This window comes from Oryctolagus cuniculus, chromosome X (genome assembly GCF_964237555.1).
Source record: "Oryctolagus cuniculus chromosome X, mOryCun1.1, whole genome shotgun sequence".
Lineage (NCBI taxonomy): Eukaryota > Metazoa > Chordata > Mammalia > Lagomorpha > Leporidae > Oryctolagus > Oryctolagus cuniculus.
Window position 1 is genome coordinate 32,573,552 of NC_091453.1, and position 22,638 is coordinate 32,596,189.

General features: G+C 41.9%; 1 protein-coding gene across 8 annotated transcripts in view; it reads left to right on the forward strand.

Annotated features, from left to right (window-relative positions):
* The window catches only part of JADE3 (jade family PHD finger 3), a 159,355-nt gene that overhangs the window by 112,909 nt on the left and 23,808 nt on the right, over positions 1–22,638 (forward strand). For all 8 annotated transcript variants that reach the window (XM_051827046.2, XM_051827043.2, XM_008272525.4 and 5 more), the window contains 2 exons: positions 18,265–18,455; positions 21,300–21,511. In XM_051827046.2, the coding sequence (XP_051683006.1) occupies positions 18,265–18,455; positions 21,300–21,511 (403 nt within the window). The remainder of the gene's footprint in view (positions 1–18,264; positions 18,456–21,299; positions 21,512–22,638) is intronic.

Consider the following 22,638-nt stretch of genomic DNA (forward strand, 5'->3'; position numbering starts at 1 on the left):
CTTACTGGATTTTCATAGGACTTGCATTAACCCTTTATCATTTGAGAAAAATTGGCATTCTTACTATGTTCAGCCTTCTGATTTTTATTTATTTGGATCTTCTTTGATTTTTTGAAAGATTTATTTATTTATTTGAAAAGCAGAGTTATAGAGAGGCAAAGAGAGAAAGAGAGAGAGAGAAACAGGAAGAGACAGAGAGAGATCTTATATCCGCTGGTTTTCTTCCCAGATGGCCGGCCACAACAGCCAGAGCTGTGCCAATCTGAAGAGCTTCCTCTGGGTCTCCGTGCAGGCGCAGCGGCTCAAGGACTTGGGCCATCTTCTACTGTTTTTCCAGGCCACAGCAGGGAGCTGGATCAGAAGTAGAGCAGCTGGGACTCAAACTGGCTCCCATATGGGATGCTGATGGATTTACCTGCTATGCCACAGCACAAGCTCCTAAGATTTATTTTTATAGGGCCGGGTGTTGTGGCATAGTAGGACGGGCTTCCACCTGCAGTGCTGGCATCCCATATGAGTGCTGGTTCTAGTCCCAGCTTTTCGTTTTCCAATCCTGTTAAGGTGCACCAAGAAAACAGCAGAAGATGGTCCAAGTGCTTGGGCCCCTGCACTTGCATGGGAGACCTAGAGAAAGCTCCTGGCTTCTGGCTTTGGATTGGCCCCTCTCTGACCTTTGCTGTCATTTAGAGTAAACCAACAGATGGAAGACCTTTCTCTGTCTCTCCCTCTCTCTGTCACTCTATCTCTCAAATACATAAATAAAATCTTTTTTTAAAAAAAGATTTATTTTAAAGGCAGAGTGACAGGTGGAGAGAGGGCAGGGCTGGAGGGAGGGAACTTCCACCCACCGGTTCACTTCCCAAATGGCTACCAAAAACCACAGCTGGGCAAGTCTGAAATCTGTGACACCCAGTTATTTGAGCCATCACCTGCTGCGTCCCAGCGTGCACATTAGCAGGAAGCTGAATTGGAAGTGGGGCTGCAAGACTTGAACCAGTACTTCAATATGTGATGCTGGCATCACAAGCACTGGCTTAACCTGCTATATCACAACACTGATCTCATCTTCTTTTTTAAAAATTGTATTTATTTATTTGAGAGGTGGAGTTACAGAGAGGCAGAGGCAGAGAGAGAGAGAGGTCTTCCATCTGCTGGTTCACTCCCCAGTTGGCCGCAATGGCCAGAGCTGCGCCGATCCGAAACCAGAAGCTTCTTCCCAGTCTCCCACACTGGTGCAGGGGCCCAAGCACTTGGGCCATCTTCTTCTTCTTTTTTAAAGTTTTATTTAATTACTTGAAAGTCAGAGTTACTCAGAGAAAGAGAGGCAGAGAGAGAGAGAGGTCTTCCACCCACTGGTTCACTCCCTAGATGGCTTTAACAGCTGGAGCTGCATCGATCCGAAGCCAGGAGCCAGGAGCTTCTTCCGGGTCTCTTACATGGGTGCAGGGGCATAAGGACTTGGGCCATCTTCTACTGCTTTCCCAAGCCATAGTAGAGAGCTGGATTGGAACTAGAGCAGCCACGACTCAAACCAGTGCCCATATGGGATGCTGGCACTGAAGGCGGCAGCTTTACCTGCTACGCCACAGAACCAGCCTCCTCATGCCATCTTCTACTGCTTTCCCAGGCCATAGCAGAGAGATGGATTGGGAGAGGAGCAGCCGGCACTCAAACCAGCGCCCGTAGGTGATGCTGGTGCCGCAGGTAGAGGCTTATTAGCCCACTACACCACAGTGCCGGCCCAGACCCCATTATCTTTGATTTCTTTCATCAGTATTACGTAGTTTTCAGCAAAGAAGTCCTGTACATATTTCACTAGATTTATACTTGTGCTAAATTTTTTGAACAATTTTAATAGTACCAGATTTCTAACTTGGTTTCCATGTATTCACTGCTGGTATGTACAAATATTGTCAGTTTTTGTATGTTTATCTTTTATCCCTGCAGACTTGCTGAATTGTGTAGTTCTGGCAATTTTTCAAAAAAATAGTCCTTGAGGGCCGGCGCCACGGTTCACTAGGGTAATCCTCCGCCTAGCGGCGCCGGCACACCGGGTTCTAGTCCCGGTCGGGGCGCCGGATTCTGTCCCGGTTGCCCCTCTTCCAGGTCAGCTCTCTGCTGTGGCCAGGGAGTGCAGTGGAGGATGGCCCAGGTGCTTGGGCCCTGCACCCCATGGGAGACCAGGAAAAGCACCTGACTCCTGGCTCCTGCCATCGGATCAGCACGGTGCACCGGCCGCAGCGCGCCGGCCGCGGCGGCCATTGGAGGGTGAACCAACGGCAAAAGGAAGACCTTTTTCTCTGTCTCTCTCTCTCACTGTCCACTCTGCATGTCAAAAAAAAATAGTCCTTGAGATTTTCTCTATGAACCATCATGTCACCAGAAAATAAGCACAGCTTTATTTCTTCCTTTCTAACCTGTTTACCTTTTGTTTCTTGCCTTATTATAGTGAGAAATACTTCCAGTACTGTGTTGATAGCAGTGATGTGAGCAGACATCTTGCCTTATTCCCAATATTAAGGGAAAAACATCCAGTTGTTTAATATTAAGTATGATGTGAATTGTAGGGTGTTTTTTAGATATTCTTTATCAAGTTGGGGAAGTTCACCTCTCTACTAGTTCATTGTACTTTTATCATTAATAGGTATTGAGTTTTATCAAATACTTTCTTTATCAATGATCATGTGATTTTTTTCTCCTTTAACCTATTATGTTACAGATGACATTGTTTGAATTTTTATTATTGAGCCAGCCTTGCATTGCTGGGATAGACCTCCATGTATTAGGTTAGACTGCCATAACAAAATACCATAGGCTAGGTAGCTTAAACAACAGAAATTTCTCAAAATTCTAGAGACTGGAAGTCCCAGATCAAATTCTTGCAGAGTTCAATAGTTTGAGGGCTCTCTTTTTTATTTGACAGATAGTTAGACAGTGAGAGAGAGAGACAGAGAGAAAGGTCTTCCTTCCATTGGTTCACCCCCTAAATGGCTGCTACAGCTGGAGCTACGCAGATCCGAAGCCAGGGGCCAGGTGCTTCCTCCTGGTCTCCCATGCGGGTGCAGGGGCCCAAGCACTTGGGCCATCCTCCACTGCCTTCCCGGGCCACAGCAGAGAGCTGGACTGGAAGAGGAGCAACCGGGACTTGAACCCAGCGCCCACATGGGATGCCGGTGCCGCAGGCGGAGGATCAACCAAATGAGTCATGGCGCTGGCACCTATGAGAGCTCTCTTGATTACTGCCTTCTTACTGTGTGCTCCCATGGCCCTTCCTTGATATGGGTGAGGAAAGAAAGGGAGAGACAAAGAGCCTGAGGACTAGCATTGTTGCATAAGTCCTCACCTTTATGACCTTATTTAATCTTAATTACTCCATATAGGCCCTTTCTCCAAGTAGTCACAGTAGGGGTTAGGGCTTCAACAGGATTTTAGAGGGACATATTGGGTCCATTGCATCCAGTTGGTCAGGGCTTATCATTTTTCTTATATATACTGTTTGATTTGGTTTGCTAATACCTTGTTGAGGATTTTTGTGTCTATGTTCCTGAGGAATATTGGCTTGTACTTTTCTCGCAATATTTTAATCTGGTGTTATGTCAGGGTAATAATGGCCTTGTAAAATTAGTTGGAGAGAATTGTCCCCTCTTCATTTTTGGGAGGAGATTGTGCAGAATTAGTGATAATTCTTTTTTTAGCCTATTATTTTATCTTTTTTAAATAAAAATTTAAAAACTTAATTTAAAGCTTTAAAGAAAAATTTGCTGAGTGAAAATTCAAATGCAAAATAAAAAGTCCCACCCTTTAGAAACTTCACAAGAATTTGACAGCATGGATCCTTTTCATCATTAGTAGGCTTGGAGGATGAGCAGAATCAAAAGAAAGGATTGTCTTTGCCTGCACTCCCCCACAAGGTGCTCCCATTCAGCAATGCAACAACCTTCCTCCATCACTGTCCTGAGTGTTCTGAGCTTCTACAGCCTTCAGTTACCAGTCTCCAAATCTGCCTTTCTCCCATCCCTTTATTCTCACCTTCAGCAGCCTACCCCACTTTCAGCAGCCTATCTGCCATGCCTACCCTAGCAATCCCCAGAGTAGATTTCTACCTACTCCTAGGAATACCACAGGCTTCACCCAGGACAGAGCTCTGCACACTCTCTGGGCAGGGCAGGGGAAACCCTGCAACACCCTCCCCCCCGCCCCCGCTGCCGCTCCTTCTACCTCCAGCAGGGGCTTGGTAGCCGCCCCCCCCCCCACTCCCAGTTGTCGTTGCAAAGGATCATGTGGGCTGTGCAGCCAAGCTAAGGCAGGCCTGGGGCAGCTGACGTGGAACCGGTAAGTGTGGCTGCCAGCGGCCCTGGACAGCGCCCTGGGGCCTGAGGAGGAGTGGAGGTGGGGAGGGCAACTCGGTGCCTGGACGGAGGCTCTGCAGGGTAGGCGCCACACTGAACCCATGCCTTGTAGGTGTGTAGACCAAACAGGTTCACCACAGTTTTTTCCAGAGTGAAAACTAAATTACAGGAAAATTAGGAAGGTCCTTTGAAGACACTCAAACCTGGTTGAATTTCGTCTGGGAGGCCAGTAACCCTCAGTCCTGTCTCCGGGCCCACTCCTCTCCCTCTATCCCAAAAATAGTTGGGGAAAGTCATTTTAGACTCTCCCTGGGAGGTGAGAACTCTCTACTCTCTGGCAAGCTGGTTCCCTGGCCTTGCAAAGTCAGTGATAAGTCCCAGATGGCAGGGAAGGGGCACATGGGTAGATGTCACCCTTATCACACCCACAGAATACCTGCCAGTTCTCTTGTTGCCCACTCTTTTCCTCCTGTGGGGAGCAACTCGGACTAGACTGTTACTGGAATTAAGACTTATTCTATACATCTGCTCTCCCACAATATGGCGCTGGGAGAGGAGCAAACAGCTTCTACCCAGCTGCCTCTCACCAACTTGACAAGCTGCAGGAGCTGCTCCTGATTGGAGGAGAGCAGCGTGCTCAGCGTGTGGGTAGCAGAGCACGGATTGGTGGAGAGGACTATATAGGAGGAGAGAGACGGCATGGTGGTGTGGGTTGGTTGGAGAGTGCGTTGGAGAGTTCGCGGGGAAGTTCCTTGCTTCGTTCTTTCTCGTTTCTCTCTACTCATTCTTGCTTTGGGAGTTCGCTGTTTACTTATTCTTACTTTACTATAGAAAGGACTTGTAAAAAAGGGGAACAACAAGCGTCCGTTCCGGTGCGGCTCCTCCGCGTACGAAGGAGCAGCATCCTCCCTCCCAAAAAAATACCTTAAAAGCACATCCACATGTCAAGAGATAAGATGGAGGCTTTTCCAATACCTTCCTCCTGGCTAGGCTCTGATTACTGCCGAGAGTGAGCTGCATCCTGCCTACAGGGTAGCCAGGGTTCCTTGATAATTATTAAAATGGTTTGGCAAAGTTCTACAGTAAAACACTCTGGGATTGGAGACTTCTCTTTTGGGAGTTTCTTCAATAGGGTCAGCATTGTGGCATTGCCATTTGCAATGCTGGCGTACCTATCAGAGCCTGTTCAAGTCTTTGCTAGTCTGTGTCTGATCTAGTTCTCTGCTGATGCGCCAGAGAAAGCAGCAGTGGATGCCCCTGGTGCTTGGATCCCTGCTACCCACCTGAGAGACTGGGACAAAGTTCCTGGATCCTAGCTAGAGCCTGGCCGAGTTCTAGCTATTGTGGCCTTTTGGGGACTGAACCAGTAGATGAAATCCATCAATTGATATCTCTCTCTTCCTTCATCCCTCTCTATCACTCTTTTACATAAATGATTTTTTTTAAGTTACAGGGCTTTACTCCCTACTGGTGATTTTTGATAATTTGTGTTTTAAAGGCTTTGTTTGTTTGTTCTGTCAAATGTATGTGTATATAATTACTCATAACATTACTTCTGTAGCTTTCATTTTAAAATTTAACAGTCATTGCCAGAATTTCACTTCCAGAAAGGTAGAGTTAGAGGTACTTTTCCCTGTGCCTCCCACTAAGTACGACTAAAACTCCTGAGAATTTTATATTAAACTCACAGAAGACTTGAAAGCTCAAGGAGAAGGAAGAACAGTACAGTCCTTGAGACCTGAGGAACAACACAGCTGTGTATTTCCTTGGTTTTCTTTTTGCTCACAGACTTGACGCTGGAGACAGTGACAGCCCAGAAACAATAAGCAGTGAATACCAAAAAAAAAAAAATTTGATAAGAAAAGTGTGGGGAGCAACTCGGACTAGACTAAGTTACTGGAATTAAGACTTATTCTATGCATCTGCTCTCCCACAATATGGCGCTGGGAGAGGAGAAAACAGCTTCTACACAGCTGCCTCCAGTTCAGCCAATAAACTGTAGGACTTGCTCCTGATTGGAGGAGAGCAGCGTACTCGGCGTGTGGGCAGCCGAGTTGGGATTGGCAGAGGAGGACTATAAAGGAGGAGAGAGACGGCATGCACCAGGAACATCTAAGGGAACACCTGTGCAGCCCCCGAGAGAGCCGGCCGGCGGTGTGCCGCTCCCCTGCAGAAGTGGGGAAAGTGGCCAGGGGGAACCGCCCTTCCACGGAGGTGGAAGGGACAGTAGCCAACCCGGAAAGAACCAGCAGCAAACCTGGGGAGGGCCGAGCAGACGAAAGAACAGCGCAGGGTCCTGTGTCGTTCCTCCACGAAGAGGGGGAGCGACAAAAAGCAATCTGGGGGGGTGGGGGGGTGGCAGTTCTGTGGCGCAGTAGGTTAATCCTCCGCCTGCGGCGCCAGCATCACATATGGGCGTCGATTCTAGTCCCAGCTGCCCCTCTTCCAACCAAGCTCTCTGCTATGGCCTGGGAAAGCAGTAGAAGATGGCCCAAGTCCTTGGGCTCCTGCACCTGCATGGAAGACCAGGAAGAAGCACCTGGCTCCTGGCTTCGAATCGGTACAGCTCTGGCCATCACAGCCATCTGGGAGTGAAGCAACAGAAGGAAGACCCCCCTCTCACTATCTATAACTCTACCTCTCAAATAAATAAATAAAATCTTAAAAAAAAAAAAGAAAAGCAATCTTGGGGAAATATCAGTGGAGTCCTAATGGGGAGCCAGAACTTTTGGGCCCACCCAGCAGTAAAAGGGAGTCCCTGCTCTCAGAGGTTGACACAGGCCAAATAGTGAACTTCTATAACTACTTGGCTGTTAACAGGGAAATGTCTCCTACCTTTACCCTAATCTCTAGCCAGATTTGTGTCACAGGAAACCAGCCAAAACTGAAGGCTTAAATAAGATCCAGAGTCTCGTAATACTCAGAATGTCCAGGTTTCAATTTCAAAACTTTTCATCATACCAAGAATAACAAGAACTCAACCTGATCAAACAAGATACACTAAGATAACAGAGATATTGGAATTATTTAAGATAATAAAGCAGCCATAATAAAGATGCTTCAAGGGAAAAAAAAGATGCTTCAGTGAACAATTACAAACACACCTGGAACAAGTAAAAAAACATAAAATCCCTCTCATTCCTGATGTTAGAAATTTTTATCTCCTTTTCTCTCTTGCTACAGGTTCATGAGTTATATTGATCATTTCACAGAGTCATTTTATTATTTTTTCTATTATTCTGGTTTTAATCTTACTGATTTTTGCTTTTATGTTTGTTATTCCCATCCGTCTGCTTACTTTTGAGTTTATTTTGCTCTTTTTTTTTACTTTCTTAAAACCTTAGCTTGTTATTTTGAAACTTTCCCTCTTTTCCAGTGTAAGCATTTAGTGCTATAAATTTCCTTCTCAGTATTGCTTTAGCTGTTTTACAAATTTTGATGCATTCTCATGTTTTTATTTTCATTATCTTTATTTTTTAAATTTTTATCTATTTATCTATTTTTTTGAGAGGTATGGTTACAGACAGAGAGTGGGAGAGACAGAGAGAAAGGTCCTCCATCCACTGGTTCAATCCCTAAATGGCTGCAATGGCCAGAGCTGGGCTGATCCAAAGCCAGGAGCCAGGAGCTTCTTCCAGGTCTCCCACACTGGTGCGTGGGCGCCATCTTCTATTGCTTTCCGAGGCCATAGAAGAGAGCTATATCAGGAGAGGAGCATCCAGGGCTAGAACTGGTGCCCATATGGGATGCTGGCACTGCCGGTAGAGGCTTAGCCCACTATGCCACAGTGCCAGCTCCCTTAATCTATTTTTTACTTCAACTTGAGATTTCTTTTTCACCCACAGATTTTTCAAAAATGTTAGTTTCTTATCTTTCTGTTATTGATTACTAATTTTTATTATTGTAATCAGAGCACACACTATATGATTACAATTCATTTAAATTTGTTTAGGTTTATTTTATGGCCCAGGATATGCTCTATCACAACGCATTTTCCATGGGTGCTTATAACTAGTGTGTATGCTGCTGCTGCTGTTGGTGGATCAATTCAGTCAGTCCTCTTAGTTGATAGGTTGTTGTGTCCTGTATCTTTATTTTTCTTCAGTATACTGGATGATTTTCTGTCTGCTGGCTCTGTGAATTACTGAAAGAGGTTAAAGTTCCCAACTATAATTGTGGATTTGTCCATTTCACCTTTTGAATTCAACAGGTTTGTCCTCACATATTTTGCAGTAATCTTGTTTGGTGCACATACATTTATGACTGTGACAACTTCTTGGTGCAGTGGTTCTTTTATGATTATATACTGTTTCTCTCCATCCCTGGTAACTTTTTTTTTACTATGACGTCTACTTTATTTGATGTTAATATAGTCACTCTTTTTGAGTAATATTTGCATCATATATTTTCTTTATTTTACTTTATCCTACTTCATTTTACTTAAATCCTACTTATATTTTAAATATGTTTCCTTTAAAACAGTATATATTTGGATTTTTAAAAATATTTACCTATTTCTTTATTATTTGGAAGGCAGAGTGACAGGGAGAGGTCTTCCATCTGCTGGTTCACTCCCCAAATACCCGTAACAGCCAGGTCTGGGCCAGGCTGAAGCCAGAAGCCAGGAACTCCATTCAGGTCTCCCACATTGATTGCCGGGGCCCAAGTACTTGGGCCATGCTCTGCTGCCTTCCCAGGTGCACTAACAGGAAGCTGAATTGGAAGCAGAGAAGTCTAAACTCTAACCATCCTCCAATTAAGATGGTGACATTGCAAGTGGTGGCATAACCTGCTGAGTCATGCAAGCCCCAAAATTAAAATTTTAATTTTAAACTCCCCCTAAAAATACTTCCAGTCCCATTTGATTTCACTGGAAAATTCTACCAAACATTTAAAGAAGTGGAAAGTAATCATGCTCAAAGAGACACTTGAATCAAATGTAAATGAAATGTAGAAGAAAAAACTAACCATGGGAATATGGACATATTCTGCCACTTGAGGAACTCTAGATTTGCAGCCATAAGAACTTAAGGAAGATCACCTTGTTGACATAAATAAAGTGATCATGATAAAAAGGATGAAGGTGTCTCAGAGGATATGATACCAGTGTAAAATTGCACATTAAGCTCTTGTAAATATTATACAACATTTAAAGCACAAAGAACAAAATATTGGAAGCTGATCCAAACTTAGTAAGTAACATGACATTTTGCAAAGGGATAGAAAAGGTACTTATTCTGTTTTATAAGTTATACAATGGAAAGGAGACAAGCATTGTACCCTTAATAAGTTTTTACAAAGAAGCAGAAGGGTTTTTTTTTTAAGATTTATTTTATTTATTTTAAAAACAGAGTTACAGAGAGAGGTAGAGACAGAGAGAAAGGTCTTTCATCCACCTGTTCACTCCCCAGATGGCTGCAACGGCCGGAGCTGCGCCGATCCGAAGGCGGAAGCCTCTTCCGGGTCTCCCACACGGTTGCAGGGGCCCAAGGACTTGGGCCATCTTCTACTGCTTTCCCAGGCCACAGCAGAGAGCTAGATCAGAAAAGGAACAGCCGGACTAGAACCGGCGCCCATATGGGATGCCAGTACTTCAGGCCAGGACTTTAACCCACTGCACCACAGCACTGACCCCAGCAGAAGGGTTTAATTCTCAAAGTTTTTAATGCTTCAAATTGAAGTACCTATCTGTTTTGTACTTACAGCCTAATCCATAAGGTTGTCAAAAATGCTTTAGTATTTTTTTCCTAGTGGATTTACTGAAGTAATTCATTTTGGATGTATATGAATTAATTGACCTGATGTTGGGTGTTAGAATTACTCTACTCATACTATAGTAATGAAAAGGGGGAAGATACAAGAGATTATGGAGCAAATCGTTTAAAAATCCTTGTTCTGGCTTTCAGACTAGATTTTTCCCTTTGTTTCACTGGCCTTTCTGCAATTTCTCTTTTAGTGTAGTGGAATGTGGTGACTGAGGGGAGGAGTGCAAAGAATTACATAGCTAGTTTGCACTTAGGTGAGGCTGCTTAGTACCACAAGGAATTTTTTAAAAGTTATTTCAACAAAGATGTTGTTTACCTCATTACATGTTTCTACGTAGACTATGGATGGTTTTGACATTAATCAATAATAAACAGGGGTGGACAGTTTGGCAAAGCAGTTAGGATGTTGCTTGGGAGGCCTGCATCTTGTAGCATAGAGCCTGGGTTCAAGTTCCCAGCCCCACTCCTAATTCCAACTTCCTGCTAATGGCACACCCAGAGTACCAGCAAGCAATGGCTTGGTTACCTGAATCCCTGCCTCCCACGTGGAAGATTCAGATTGAGTTCAAGGCTCCTGGTTTCAGCCTGGCCCAGCCCTGGCTGTTGCAGGCATTTGAAGAGTGTACCAACGGATGGAAGGTATCTTTCTCTGTCTCTCTGCCTTTCACACAAATAAAAATAAAATGTTAAAAAAAAAAACCTCAAGGGGCTATTGTTGTAGTGTAACAGGTATCCCATTTGGGTGCCAGTTCACATCCTGGCCACTCCACTTCCAATCCAGCTCCTTGCTAATGGCCCGGGAAAAGCAGTGGAAAATGGCCCAAGTGTTTGGGATCCTGCCACCCATGTAGGAGATATGAATAAAACTCCTGGCTTCAGCTTGGCCCAGCCCCAGCCATTCGGGCCATCTGGGGAGTAAACCAGCAGATAGAAGATCTTTCTCTCTGTAACTCTGACTTTAAAATAAATAAATAAATCATTTTTTTTTTAAATCTCAGCTGTTTTTAAGATAATAGAAAGCAATAACTTTTAGATATTTTTTGTTTTCATTTATGTATTTGCATTAGTTTATATTGCAGTAAGATTCCAATGGAATGAAAAGTTACATTTTTTTTCTTGAAAGCAGATATGCATTATAAATTATACTCTGATTTACTGTATGTTTGCATGGTTTTTAGTATTTATTTATATGAAAAGCAAAGAGATGGAGAAGGGAGGGAGGGTGACAGAAAGAAATCTTATGTCCATTGGCTCACTTCCCAAATGCCCGCAACAGCCAAGCTGAAGCCAGGAGCCTGGAATTCAGTCCAGGTCCCCCAATGAGTAACAAGAACCAAGTACTTCAACAATCACCTGCTGCTTCCCAAGGTGTGTATTAGTGGGAAGCTAGAATGTAGACTCAAAGCCAGGCATTCTGATATGGGACATGAGTGTCCCAAGCACTGGCTTAACTGCTACACTAAACATCCACCTCAGTTGTGTATTTTAAAGTAGATGAATTATTGACTTATAAAAACAAAAACAGTACAGAACATTAACTGTGTAGTATGTATAAATGGGATCATTCTTTAACTTTTTTCACTTAGCAATATATCTTCATATATTTCTGTGTCACTGATGAAGCTGAAAGAGGAAATAATTGGATATAAAGACAGACCTCCTATATCCTATATCCCCTTGAAATGTGGACTCAGAACTTATTGGGCTATGGAGAGCAGAACACTTGGGTTTCCAGTAGAACTCTCAGACTTTTTTTAAATTGATTGATTGATTTGAGAGGCAGAGAGAGAGAGGATCTTCCACCTGCTGGTTCACTCCCCAAATGGCTGCATTGACTCAAGCCAGGCCAGGCCAAAGCCAGGAGCCAGGAGCTTCTTCCAGGTCTCCCATGTGAGTGCAGGGGCCCAAGCACTTTGGCCATCTTCTACTGCTTGCCCAGGCGCATTAGCAGGGAGCTAGGTGGGAAGTGGAGCAGCCAGAACTTGAACCAGCATCCATATGGGGTGCTGGCACTGCAGGCCATGGCTTTAACCTGCTGAGCCACATCACCAACCCCAGAAATCTCATATTTTTTTAAGATGTATTTATTATTTATTTGAAAGTCAGAGTTAAACAGAGAGAGAAGGAGAGGCAGAGAGAAGGGTCTTCCATCCGCTGGTTTATTCCCCAGTTGGCCACAATAGCCAGAGCTGTGCCAATCCAAAGCCAGGAGCCAGGAGCTTCTTCTGGGTCTCCCACGTGGGTGCAGGGGCCCAAGGACTTGGCCCATCTTCTACTGCTTTCTCAGGCCATAGCAGAGAGCTGGATTGAAAGAGGAGCAGCTAGCACACGAGCCGGCACTTCAGGCCAGGGCGTCAACCCACTGCGCCACAGCGCCGGCCCCCAGCTCCTTTAGTTCTGATCCAGTTTCCTGCTAATGCACACCCTGGGAGATAGCAGATGATGACTCAAATACGTGGGTCCTTGCCACTCATGTAAGAGTCCCAGATTAAGTTCTGGGCTCCTGGCTTCAGCTTGGCCTAAGCCTGGATGATACAGGCATTTGTGGAGTGCACCAGTGGATGGAACATTTCATCACTCTACCCATAACATAAAATGAAAATAAATAAAATAAAAACTAGTTAGTTGCCCCTTGTAGTAATATCTTCAGGTATAACCTTGTAAGATGGCCCTTTTTAATCTTGCCACCTTGGGATAACTATTTCTCTCCAAGCCTCCATGACTCAACTTAGGAAACAAAGGACAATTACAAACTCTCTGACAGACAGTTTTCTTCCAAATTCCAATGTTCTTCTACACTGTTACTTTGCCTCTGTCTCATCAAGTGGTGAAGTCTATTTCTCCTCTTGAATAAGGGAGCGCTTGTGATAGACCAACAGAAGTGATGTTATGAGACCTGCAAGGCTGGATCATAAAATGGAAGGCAACTTACACTTGATTTGCAGAAACATGCACTCCTAGAATCCTGTGCCTGAAGCCTGTAAAAAGTCTGGTCTGACTGTGCTGAGGTTGTCAGGCTTGTAAGAAAGCCAAACTACATGGACAGACCACTTGCATCTGGCCCAGGAATGGGCTGTCAGATCAGTAGTGAGTAAGCCTTCAAACAGTTCCAGCTCCTAGCTGTGGAGTCATCCTCAAAGTAGTCTTCCTAGATGAGGACCTGGATGTGGTATAACAGAGAAACTAACCCTACTGTGTCCTGTCTGAAAGTCTGACCCACAGAATCCCTGAGTATGATACTGTGTCCTGTCTGAAAGTCTGACCCACAGAATCCCTAGATGCTAAGTTTGGGAGGAATTTATTATCAGCAATAGTAACTTGAACTACTTACAAAGAATTACTTTAAACTTGAAATAAGATAAACATGTGTATGGAAAGTGCTCTGTACATTGTGCATCATACTTAATTCTCATAATTGAAAGCAAGAGTGGTAGAAAATCAAGTGCTGCTACCTAAAATGGAACAGGAAAGGAGGTGTAGGAAGAATGGAATAAGGAGAGCAGGGGGAGGTGGGAGAGGCCTAGATGACCAAGTACAATACAGTGGAGTGGGAGACTGGCTTGTGCTCCCATTTATCAATCCTTTGACTTACTATATGAAATCTGGATATATTTTGAAAGTACAGGTAGGAGGATTTCTTGACATATTGAATATGGTATATAAGACAATTAAGAATGAAAGATGATGTTAAGGATTTTCACCTGAAAAACTGAAAAGACAAAGTTACAGCTGCATGGGGCCAGCACTGTGGCATAGTGGGTAAAGCCACCGTCTGTGGTGCCAGCATCCCATATGGGCACCGGTTCAAGTCCCGACTGCTTTACTTCCAATCCAGCTCTCTGCTATGGCCTGGGAAAGCAGTGAAAGATGGCTCATTTCATCTGGGGAGTGAACCAGTGGATGGAAGACCCCTCTCTCTCTCTCTCTCTCTCTCTCTCTCTCTCTCTCTCTCTCTGCCTCTCCTTCTCTCTCTGTGTAAAAACCAAGTAATTCTAATCTACTTAGAAACTGTAGCGTAGTCTGTACTTACCAAATGTTTAAATCAACTGAAGAGACACTGATAGATCATTGTGCCTAAGACACTGGAGAAGGCCATAGATCAAGTTAGAGTGGTGGCAGTTTCCTTTATTGCCACCTCAGTGACAGCAGTGTCCATATGAGCCAGAGGTATTCCAGCCACTCTGGCACACCATGAAGAATGAATAGGCTTTCTCTCTGTAGAGCTAAGCAGCTGTGATCGTGGATCCTTCCACCAAAGACCATTCATCCATAAAGCTAGTACTACAATTGGTTACTCTCAAAAATCCAAATTAAAAGTGATACTTATCCTGACAAAATTGCCCAGCTTATGAGCTTTTGTTGGTCAGTGATACTACTAATAATACAGTGATAATCTATATCACATTATGTTATGTGACTATGCCACATTTTATTTACCCATTCTGCCCTCCATAGATATTTGGGTTTTCAGCTTTTGTAAAAACACTGATATGAGCCTTTGTGTGTGTGTGTGTTTTTTTTTCATATGTGTGTATTTTAAATAATATACCCAGAAGTAGATTTGCTAGGTCACCAGGTTTGCACATGTTCAGCTGTAACATCTGCTGCCAAAGTGATTATGTCAGTTCATACTGCCCCACCAACAGCATATATGAAAGGTGTCTCTGATCTGCTTCTTCAGTAGCACTTGGCATTGTCAATTTGGGGTCAGTCTTTTTAAGTCTAGCCATGCTGGTAGATCATAGTGATTATGATTTCAATTTGCATTTCTGTGACAACCAATAAAGGTGAGAACCTTTCAAAAATTTGTTTGCCACGTGGATATCCTTAACTGTCTATTCAAGGTTTTGTCTTGTTTTTAATTGAATTGTTTTTCTAATTGACTCATAACAGTTTTATATATATATATATATATATAATATGCAGATATAAGTCCTTTCTTTATATATGATTGCCAATTTCTTCTCTTCCGTGGATTGCCTGTACTTAATTGTGTCTTTCAATTAAAAAAATGTTCTAACTTGATTTTTCCACCTCTTCCTTTATAGTTAATAGCTTTTATGTCTTATTTAAAATATCTTTGCCTACCCCAAGGTCATAAATATATTCTCCTTTTTTTCAGAAGCTAAATAAACATACTTGTTTAATTTGAGAATATTTATAATGTAACTTCTTCCATGTAGAACTTGAGGCAATTGAGATGAATAATTAGCAAAATAGTCTTCCTTTATAGAAAGGTGAATCTTGAAAAATTATTCTGTAATTACTTTATAGAACATAACATCAAAGAAAAACAGCATATTTAATCCTGTAGTCTCTGGAGAATTCATATGTATGTCTTGTCCTTTTTACTTGGGTTTATGGGGGCCGGTGCTGTGGCGCAGCAGGTTAAAGCCCTGGCCTGAAGTGCCGGCATCCCATATGGGTGCCGGTTTGAGTCTGGCTGCTCCACTTCCGATCCAGCTCTCTGCTGTGGCCTGGGAAAGCAGTAGAAGATGGCCCAAGTCCTTGGGACCCTGCCCCCATGTGGGAGACCCGGAAGAAGCTCCTAGCTCCTGGCTTCAGATCAGTGCAACTCTGACCATTGCATCCATATGGGGAGTAAACCAGTGGATGGAAGACCTCTCTCTCTCTCTCTCGCTCTCGCTCTCTCTCTCTCTCTGCCTCTCCTTCTCTCTCTGTTTAGCTCTGACTTTCAAGTAAAATAAATAAAATCTTTTTTAAAAAAAAACCTCCATATGATAGAAAAATTAAAATGTATAAATGTGTATAGTATTGACTTTAATAAGGATACATGATTTAGAAATGGGCTTTTAGGGGGCTGGCACCGTGGCTCACTTGGTTGATCCTCCACCTGTGGCGCCTGCATCCTATATGGGCACTGGGTTCTAGTCCCGGTTGCTCCTCTTCCAGTCCAGCTCTCTGCTGTCACCCGGGAGAGCAGTGGAGGATGGCCCAGGTGCTTGGGCCCCTGCGCCCTCATGGGGGGCCAGGAGGAGGCTCCTGGCTTCGGATCTGTGCAGCGCCAGCTGTAGTGGCCATTTGTGGAGTGAACCAACGGAGGGATGACCTTTCTCTCTGTCTCTCTCTCTCACTGTCTATAACTCTACCTATCAAAAATAAATTAAAAAAAAAAGAACTGGGCTTTTGGGAGAATTTTTAGGAGGAAATATTCTCTATATTTTAGGATATATTATACCTATATATATATTTATTTACTTGTATTCATAAAAATGTTTGTTTATGAATCCTTCTGTACATATAACTCTAAAGTAAAGACACTCCAGAATTTTCAGGTAAATTCTTTTCCATTATTTTATGGTGATAATTATGTGTCTTTCATTTTTTTGATGGCCCATCCTGTTCTTTGAAATTTCGGGAAATATAATCTAGATATCTTGTTGGTTATATCTTCTGATGTTTCATGCAATATTTAAACCATCAATTGTAGGATAAGTTGTTGGCATGAAAAACTTTTTTGTTTCTTTTCTTGCTTGATTTTTCCATCTCTAACCGTTATGGTCAATAGCTTTTGTGTCTTACTTAAAATATCTTTGCCTACCCCAAGGTCATAAATGCATTGTCCTTTGTTTTCTTCCAGAGGTTTAATAAATATACTAGTATAATTTGAGAATATTTATAGTAATGTGTATAGGTATCAGGAAGAGTGAAGGGAAATAGGGATTTGCTGAGTTTTCCTGGAGAAGTTGACACAACAGTAGAAATCTTTTACCTCATTGTATTACCCTGGCTCAGACTGATGGTTGGTAACATTTATGACTGTGGAATTTATGACTGGAGTTTGTTTAACTACATGGATTCTTGTCTTTAACTCATCTATATATTGAAAATAATAAGAATTATAGCAATGACATTGAACTTCTTTTTACTGTACACTATGCTAAACATTTTATTTCATATAATCATCATAATAAGAGCAGGCATTGTGGCACAGTGGATTAAGCCTCCAAGTTGAGATATCTGCATCCTGTAGCAGAGTGCCTGGGATCAAGTTCTACCTCTGCTTCCAATCCAGCTTTCTGCTAATGTACCTAGGAGGCAGCAGATAATGGCCCAAGTGCTTGAATTCCTGCTACCCATGTAAGAGACCTAGTTGTAGTTCCTAATTGCTGTCTTTAGCCTGGCCCAGACCCGGCTGTTGTGGACATTTAGAGAGTGAACCAACAGATAGAAGATCCCTGTCTCTGTCACTGAAATAAATAATAAGTAAATAAAAGTAGCTATACCTACTTTTTAGCTAAGAAAACTGAACTTCATGTAATTTTTATTTTTATTTATTTTCATTTGTCTTGAAAGGCAGAAAGAGAGAGACAGAAACAGGCAGATAAGTCTTTCATCTGTTGGATCACTCCCCAGAAGCCAGCAACAGCCAGGATTGGACCAAGCTGAAGCCAGGAGCCAAAAACTCAACCTGGGTCTCCAACATTGGTAGCGGAGACCCAAATACATTAGCCATTGCCTGCTGCCTCCCAGAGTGTGCTTTAATAGGAAGCTGGAATCAGAAGCAAAGCTGGGACTTGAACCCAGGCAGTTTGACATTTAACTGCTTAACCAAATGCTGCTCCCTCTACCCCATATAAATTTGCCCGAGATCACTGTGGGGATGAGTACCAGAAGAAAAAAAAAAAGCCTTTGTGAGTTTTAAACCTATAATTTTTACCACCATCCAGTATTGTCTCCATTACATATAATCATGAATTTGACTGAAATATATCTTTGATATCTTTGGTATGCAATCTGACTATACCTTTACACAGATATCCTCCCTCCCAGGTTTCCTGTTATAAATTTGTGGTCATTGCACCAAGAGCACACAATAATGCCAACAACATTTTGTTAGAACAAATGGTAGTAGGGACCTAAGATCCAGGAGGATGAATGAAAGCATGTTGTTAGAAAATGCTGAGTTCACAACAGTTGAAAAAACTCAATTTGTGGGACCATTTGCTCTCTAGAAAGGGATCTGCCATACCCCGTGGAGGGCAAAGCAGAGCATTTACCAGTGGTAGGAAGGAGATCATCTAATTCTGCTATATAGCCTGAGAATTGTTGGGCCCATCCACTGTCTGGAATCTGTCATAATCTGTTATTTGTTGATTGTTGTCAATGTCTTTCTCTTGCTTTTCTAGGATTACAGCCGAAAAAGTGAAGGAAATTTTGTTTGTCCAGCCCCGGAAGTACATTCAGTGCTCCAGCCCTGAACCCGCAGAGCCTGGCTGCCTCAACATCCTGGAGCTGGCGTCATCTGTATGCCGCTATGACCTAGATGACATGGACATCTTCTGGCTTCAGGAACTCAATGAAGACCTTGCAGAAATGGGTAAATTCTTTTCTCATAAATTGTGCCTTGACTCAACTCAGAATTTTTGTGTTAAGTTATCCAGACCCTTTAACTTATTTTTATCTTGTTGCTTCCTTTCTTTTCTGGCATTTTCATTTATTTTTCTCTTTGATCTTATCTTAATGAGTCACTTCTATAACTACATGAATATATTGAAAAAGAGCAATGACATTTAAATCTGACTTTTTCATTCATGGTAAGTAGCAGAGATCAGGGAAAGCATGTAGAGTTCATAAGGCTGATTCCCATTTCTGAGTGTGAACTGATTGAGAAGGATTCTGAGACCAGATCTTGGCTGAGCCCCAAAAAGCATTTCGAGCAGTGAGCAGTGCCAGGCATCTCTACCTCTACCAGGAGGCCAGAAAGAAGCTCCATCTTTATCACTGGGCAACACCTCAGCATCTGCCAGATTGCTGTGACAGTTCCCTTAATGTAGAACTTGTAATTTTCCTGCCTAGAAGAATGGCAGGCTAGGGAAAAGCATCCCCAATGTAGTTCTTACCTACTCCTAGTGAGTTCTAGATTTGTCAAACGATTTCTCAGGAAATAAAATGAAAACAAGCAAGCAGAAAACTTAGAAAAAACACAATAATAATTTTAAGATAAATGTGTCTCATAGAGTACCATACTGGCAATGCTAGGAAATGATACACTGAAAGGAAGCTCACTTTATACTTACACTCAGCTTATTTTCACCTGTTTTCAGTCTAGGCAATGTTTAGGTCCAAGTTTTTCTGTGGAACAGTGGGTGGATTTTAAGTTTCCATATGAGATACGGTGAAGGGTGCATTTTATTTCATTTTTGTTGGAATCACATGGTGTTTTTCCTTTTCTTTCCTCACTTTTTCTTCCTTTTGAGGCTGGTATCTGAATGTGCATGAATAAAAAATTAAAATTATATTAAATCCAGTTTGGCATGGCAGTGATAGTTGTTCTGCCAAGAACCAATCCTTATTCTTTGTTTTTGAAAACTTGTGTTTTATGTTTTTCCCTGCTGTGCCCTCCAAGAAAAGAAGGGGTTAGTCAATTTAATGGGAACCACAGGAAAGAAGACAAAAGACTGATAGAAAAGGAAAATTAAAGTATGAGGGCATAATCAGGTGGATTGATGGCACACTATGTGACTGTGAAGCATATAGCATCCATAGACATTACACAGTTATTACAGTGCTACCTTTGGCGTGAAATCACTTTATAACTAGGTCCTTTTGAATTTTGGAATAGTTTGGCTTATAAAAAAATTGCACTTTTAGTACACAGAGTTGCTCTTTACACCACACAGTTTCCGTTTCCCTAATGTTAACATCCTACTTTATGATGGTACAATTGTCAAAACCAAGAATCCAAGCACAGGTTCATTGTTATGAACTAAACTCCAGGCTTTTTTGGGATCCCATGGGCTTTTCTGCTAATGACCTTCTATTTCAGCATCCCATCCAGGATTCAACATTTAGGTTTGAAGGGTTTTTAAAAGAGGATTGATTGATTTTAAGTTCCTCTTCAAAAAAGTGAATGAGGCAGCTTTTACAAGCTTAAAATAAACTTTTAAAAATAATTAAGCAATTTTAAATTCAGATTAAAGGTTTTTTAAGCAGTACTTACTATAGTCTAAGCATACTAAGCAACGTAAGAACATTGCCTCATCTCAGCCTTACAACAAATCAATGAGTTTGGTGTTACTATCCTTTTTTATAGATAACACTCAGCCCTAGAAGGATAAATAACTTGTCAGAGTTTACATAGCTAATATTAGGTAAAGGTGGAATTTGAACCTAAATTCTTTTAAAACCAGACATTGTACTCCAATAAAAACATGTGTAATTTGTCTTGGCTGAAAAAATGAAATGTAAGGATTGGATAGTTTTCAGTTTCACAAGTAGCCACAATGTTTAAAAGGTAGTTTATGTGCAATTCCAAAGTTCCTCAGGACATCTTACATTACACATGAAATGAAATACTTTAGTAAATTTGTTTTGGATCCTTTTGAGAATTATTCCTGAGTTTACAAGCTGTTAGAATAAATATATTTGGGCTCTCACAAAATCATTAGTCCTCCTAAGAAGAAAAATGTTTAGTTGTTACCAACATCCACTGAATAAATATTTTAATTGGGTTACTAAGTGTGGAAGGCTAAAAAAATAAAATATATAAAGAATCAAGCAAAAAAGTAATTTCAGAGTTGTAGTTAGACCGTTGTAAATGCTCATAGGTTAATATCATACTATAGTTTGCCATTGAAAATATTGTTGTTTTTTTTTAAACTCAAGTTTGAAAAACAAAATATTTCATATGTATAATCATGTATGCTTTAGTATCTAGAATTTTTATGGCATAATACATTTTCATAGGAAAATTTACTGGGATAACCATTAGATATGCTCATTGAAGCTAATTTGTTAAGAATGAATTACTGTTTGTTTATATCTAAATAGTTACATGGTTTAGTTATTATACTACAAATTAAAGTGTTCAAAATTACAATGCTCAGTCAATATCTTTCCACAGTGGGAATAAGAAAACGGAGAGAGATTTAGTAGGAGACTGGCTAGGATTTAGACAGAAAATTGAAAGGGTCCATAATACATCTTTTAAGGAATATGGTGAAATGCATTTCTCCTTTCACATGTCAAACACTAATTTATAATTATAGGTAAATGTTGGAGTAGCTCTAGTAAAAGATTCTTTGAAATCTGTTGTTTTAGAGCAGGGAAGAGATGGTTTTATCATTCAGAATTCTACTCATCCCTGCACTGGGCTTACAGTAGGTGATCTGGAAATGACAGCTGACTGACGGGTTGATTGATTGTTTGTATTTCTGTGCAGGTTGTGGGCCAGTTGATGAGAATCTTATGGAAAAGACAGTAGAAGTCCTGGAACGCCATTGCCATGAAAATATGAACCATGCTATTGAGACAGAGGAAGGGCTAGGCATAGAGTATGATGAAGATGTGATCTGTGATGTGTGCCGGTCTCCAGACAGTGAAGAAGGGAATGATATGGTATTCTGTGATAAGTGTAACATCTGTGTGCATCAGGTTAGTGAGAGTGGAGACCGCCACCTCCCCACGGTCAGCCTTTCTGAAGCTCAGTAATGATCTCCAGCACCCATATCTGGGTAGCAGCTTGCATTAAGGGTGAAAATAAAAATTTGGCCTGGAAGTTCTTCAGAATTTCTTGCATAATCAATAGTTCTTATGATCCCCTAGATGACTTACCTACAAACTTTACTCAAGGGGGCTAAATGCAGATCTATATTATGTCACTTATTGCCCTGACCATTGGGATTGCCTTATTCAATTCCCCCCAGGGGGTGTCCTTGCTGCCTGCCTGGTTATCTTTCTTCTGCCTTCAAATCGCTGCAGCATCATCAGGTTACATTCATAGTCAGTAACCTTGGTGAGTTTACACTTGCTACAGATGCAAGTCAGGACTCCTTATCTTCATACCCTAGGGCCTTTTCCATCCCCTAATGTGTCACTCCCAGGAAGCTAGGCCCACTCTACTTATTAAATTTTTTATCCATTTATTAGAGACAGATGAACAAACTGTGAGATTTCATCTGGTTTATTCCCCAAATGACCACGACAGTCCAAAGCCAGGAGCCAGGAACTAAATCCAGGTCTCCCATGTAGGTGGCAGGAACCCAGTTACTTGAGCCACCACTGCTGCTTCCCAGAGTCTACATTAGCAGGAAGCTGGAATCAGGAGCTGGAATATCAGGAATTGAACGTAGACACTCTGATGTGAGACATGAGTGTCTATTAATTGGCCCCTTAACTGCTAGGCTAAATGCTTGCCTTCCCCCACCCCACTTTTTAAAGATTACATAACTTTATGAATGTAAAGGACTAACTCCTCGGTTTGATATGCTCTACCAGGAGAGATGAAGTAACTTTACTAAGTTGTCATTCTTTCTACCATCATGTCTTTTAAATAAATAATGTTGATTGTATCAATACTCTTTCCTATTCTTCCCCCTTCTTCCCCTACAAGTGAAATAAGATTATTCAAGATGCAGTGATAAATATCCCTATACTGCCCTGTTTCTATATTTCCATGACACCCCCATTTAAAAAGATTTCTCCCATCTCCAGCTGTTAAAAATCTGCATAACTTCTAGGATCTAGCTCAGTCCTTTCTTGAACTCCCCTACCCTTACCCT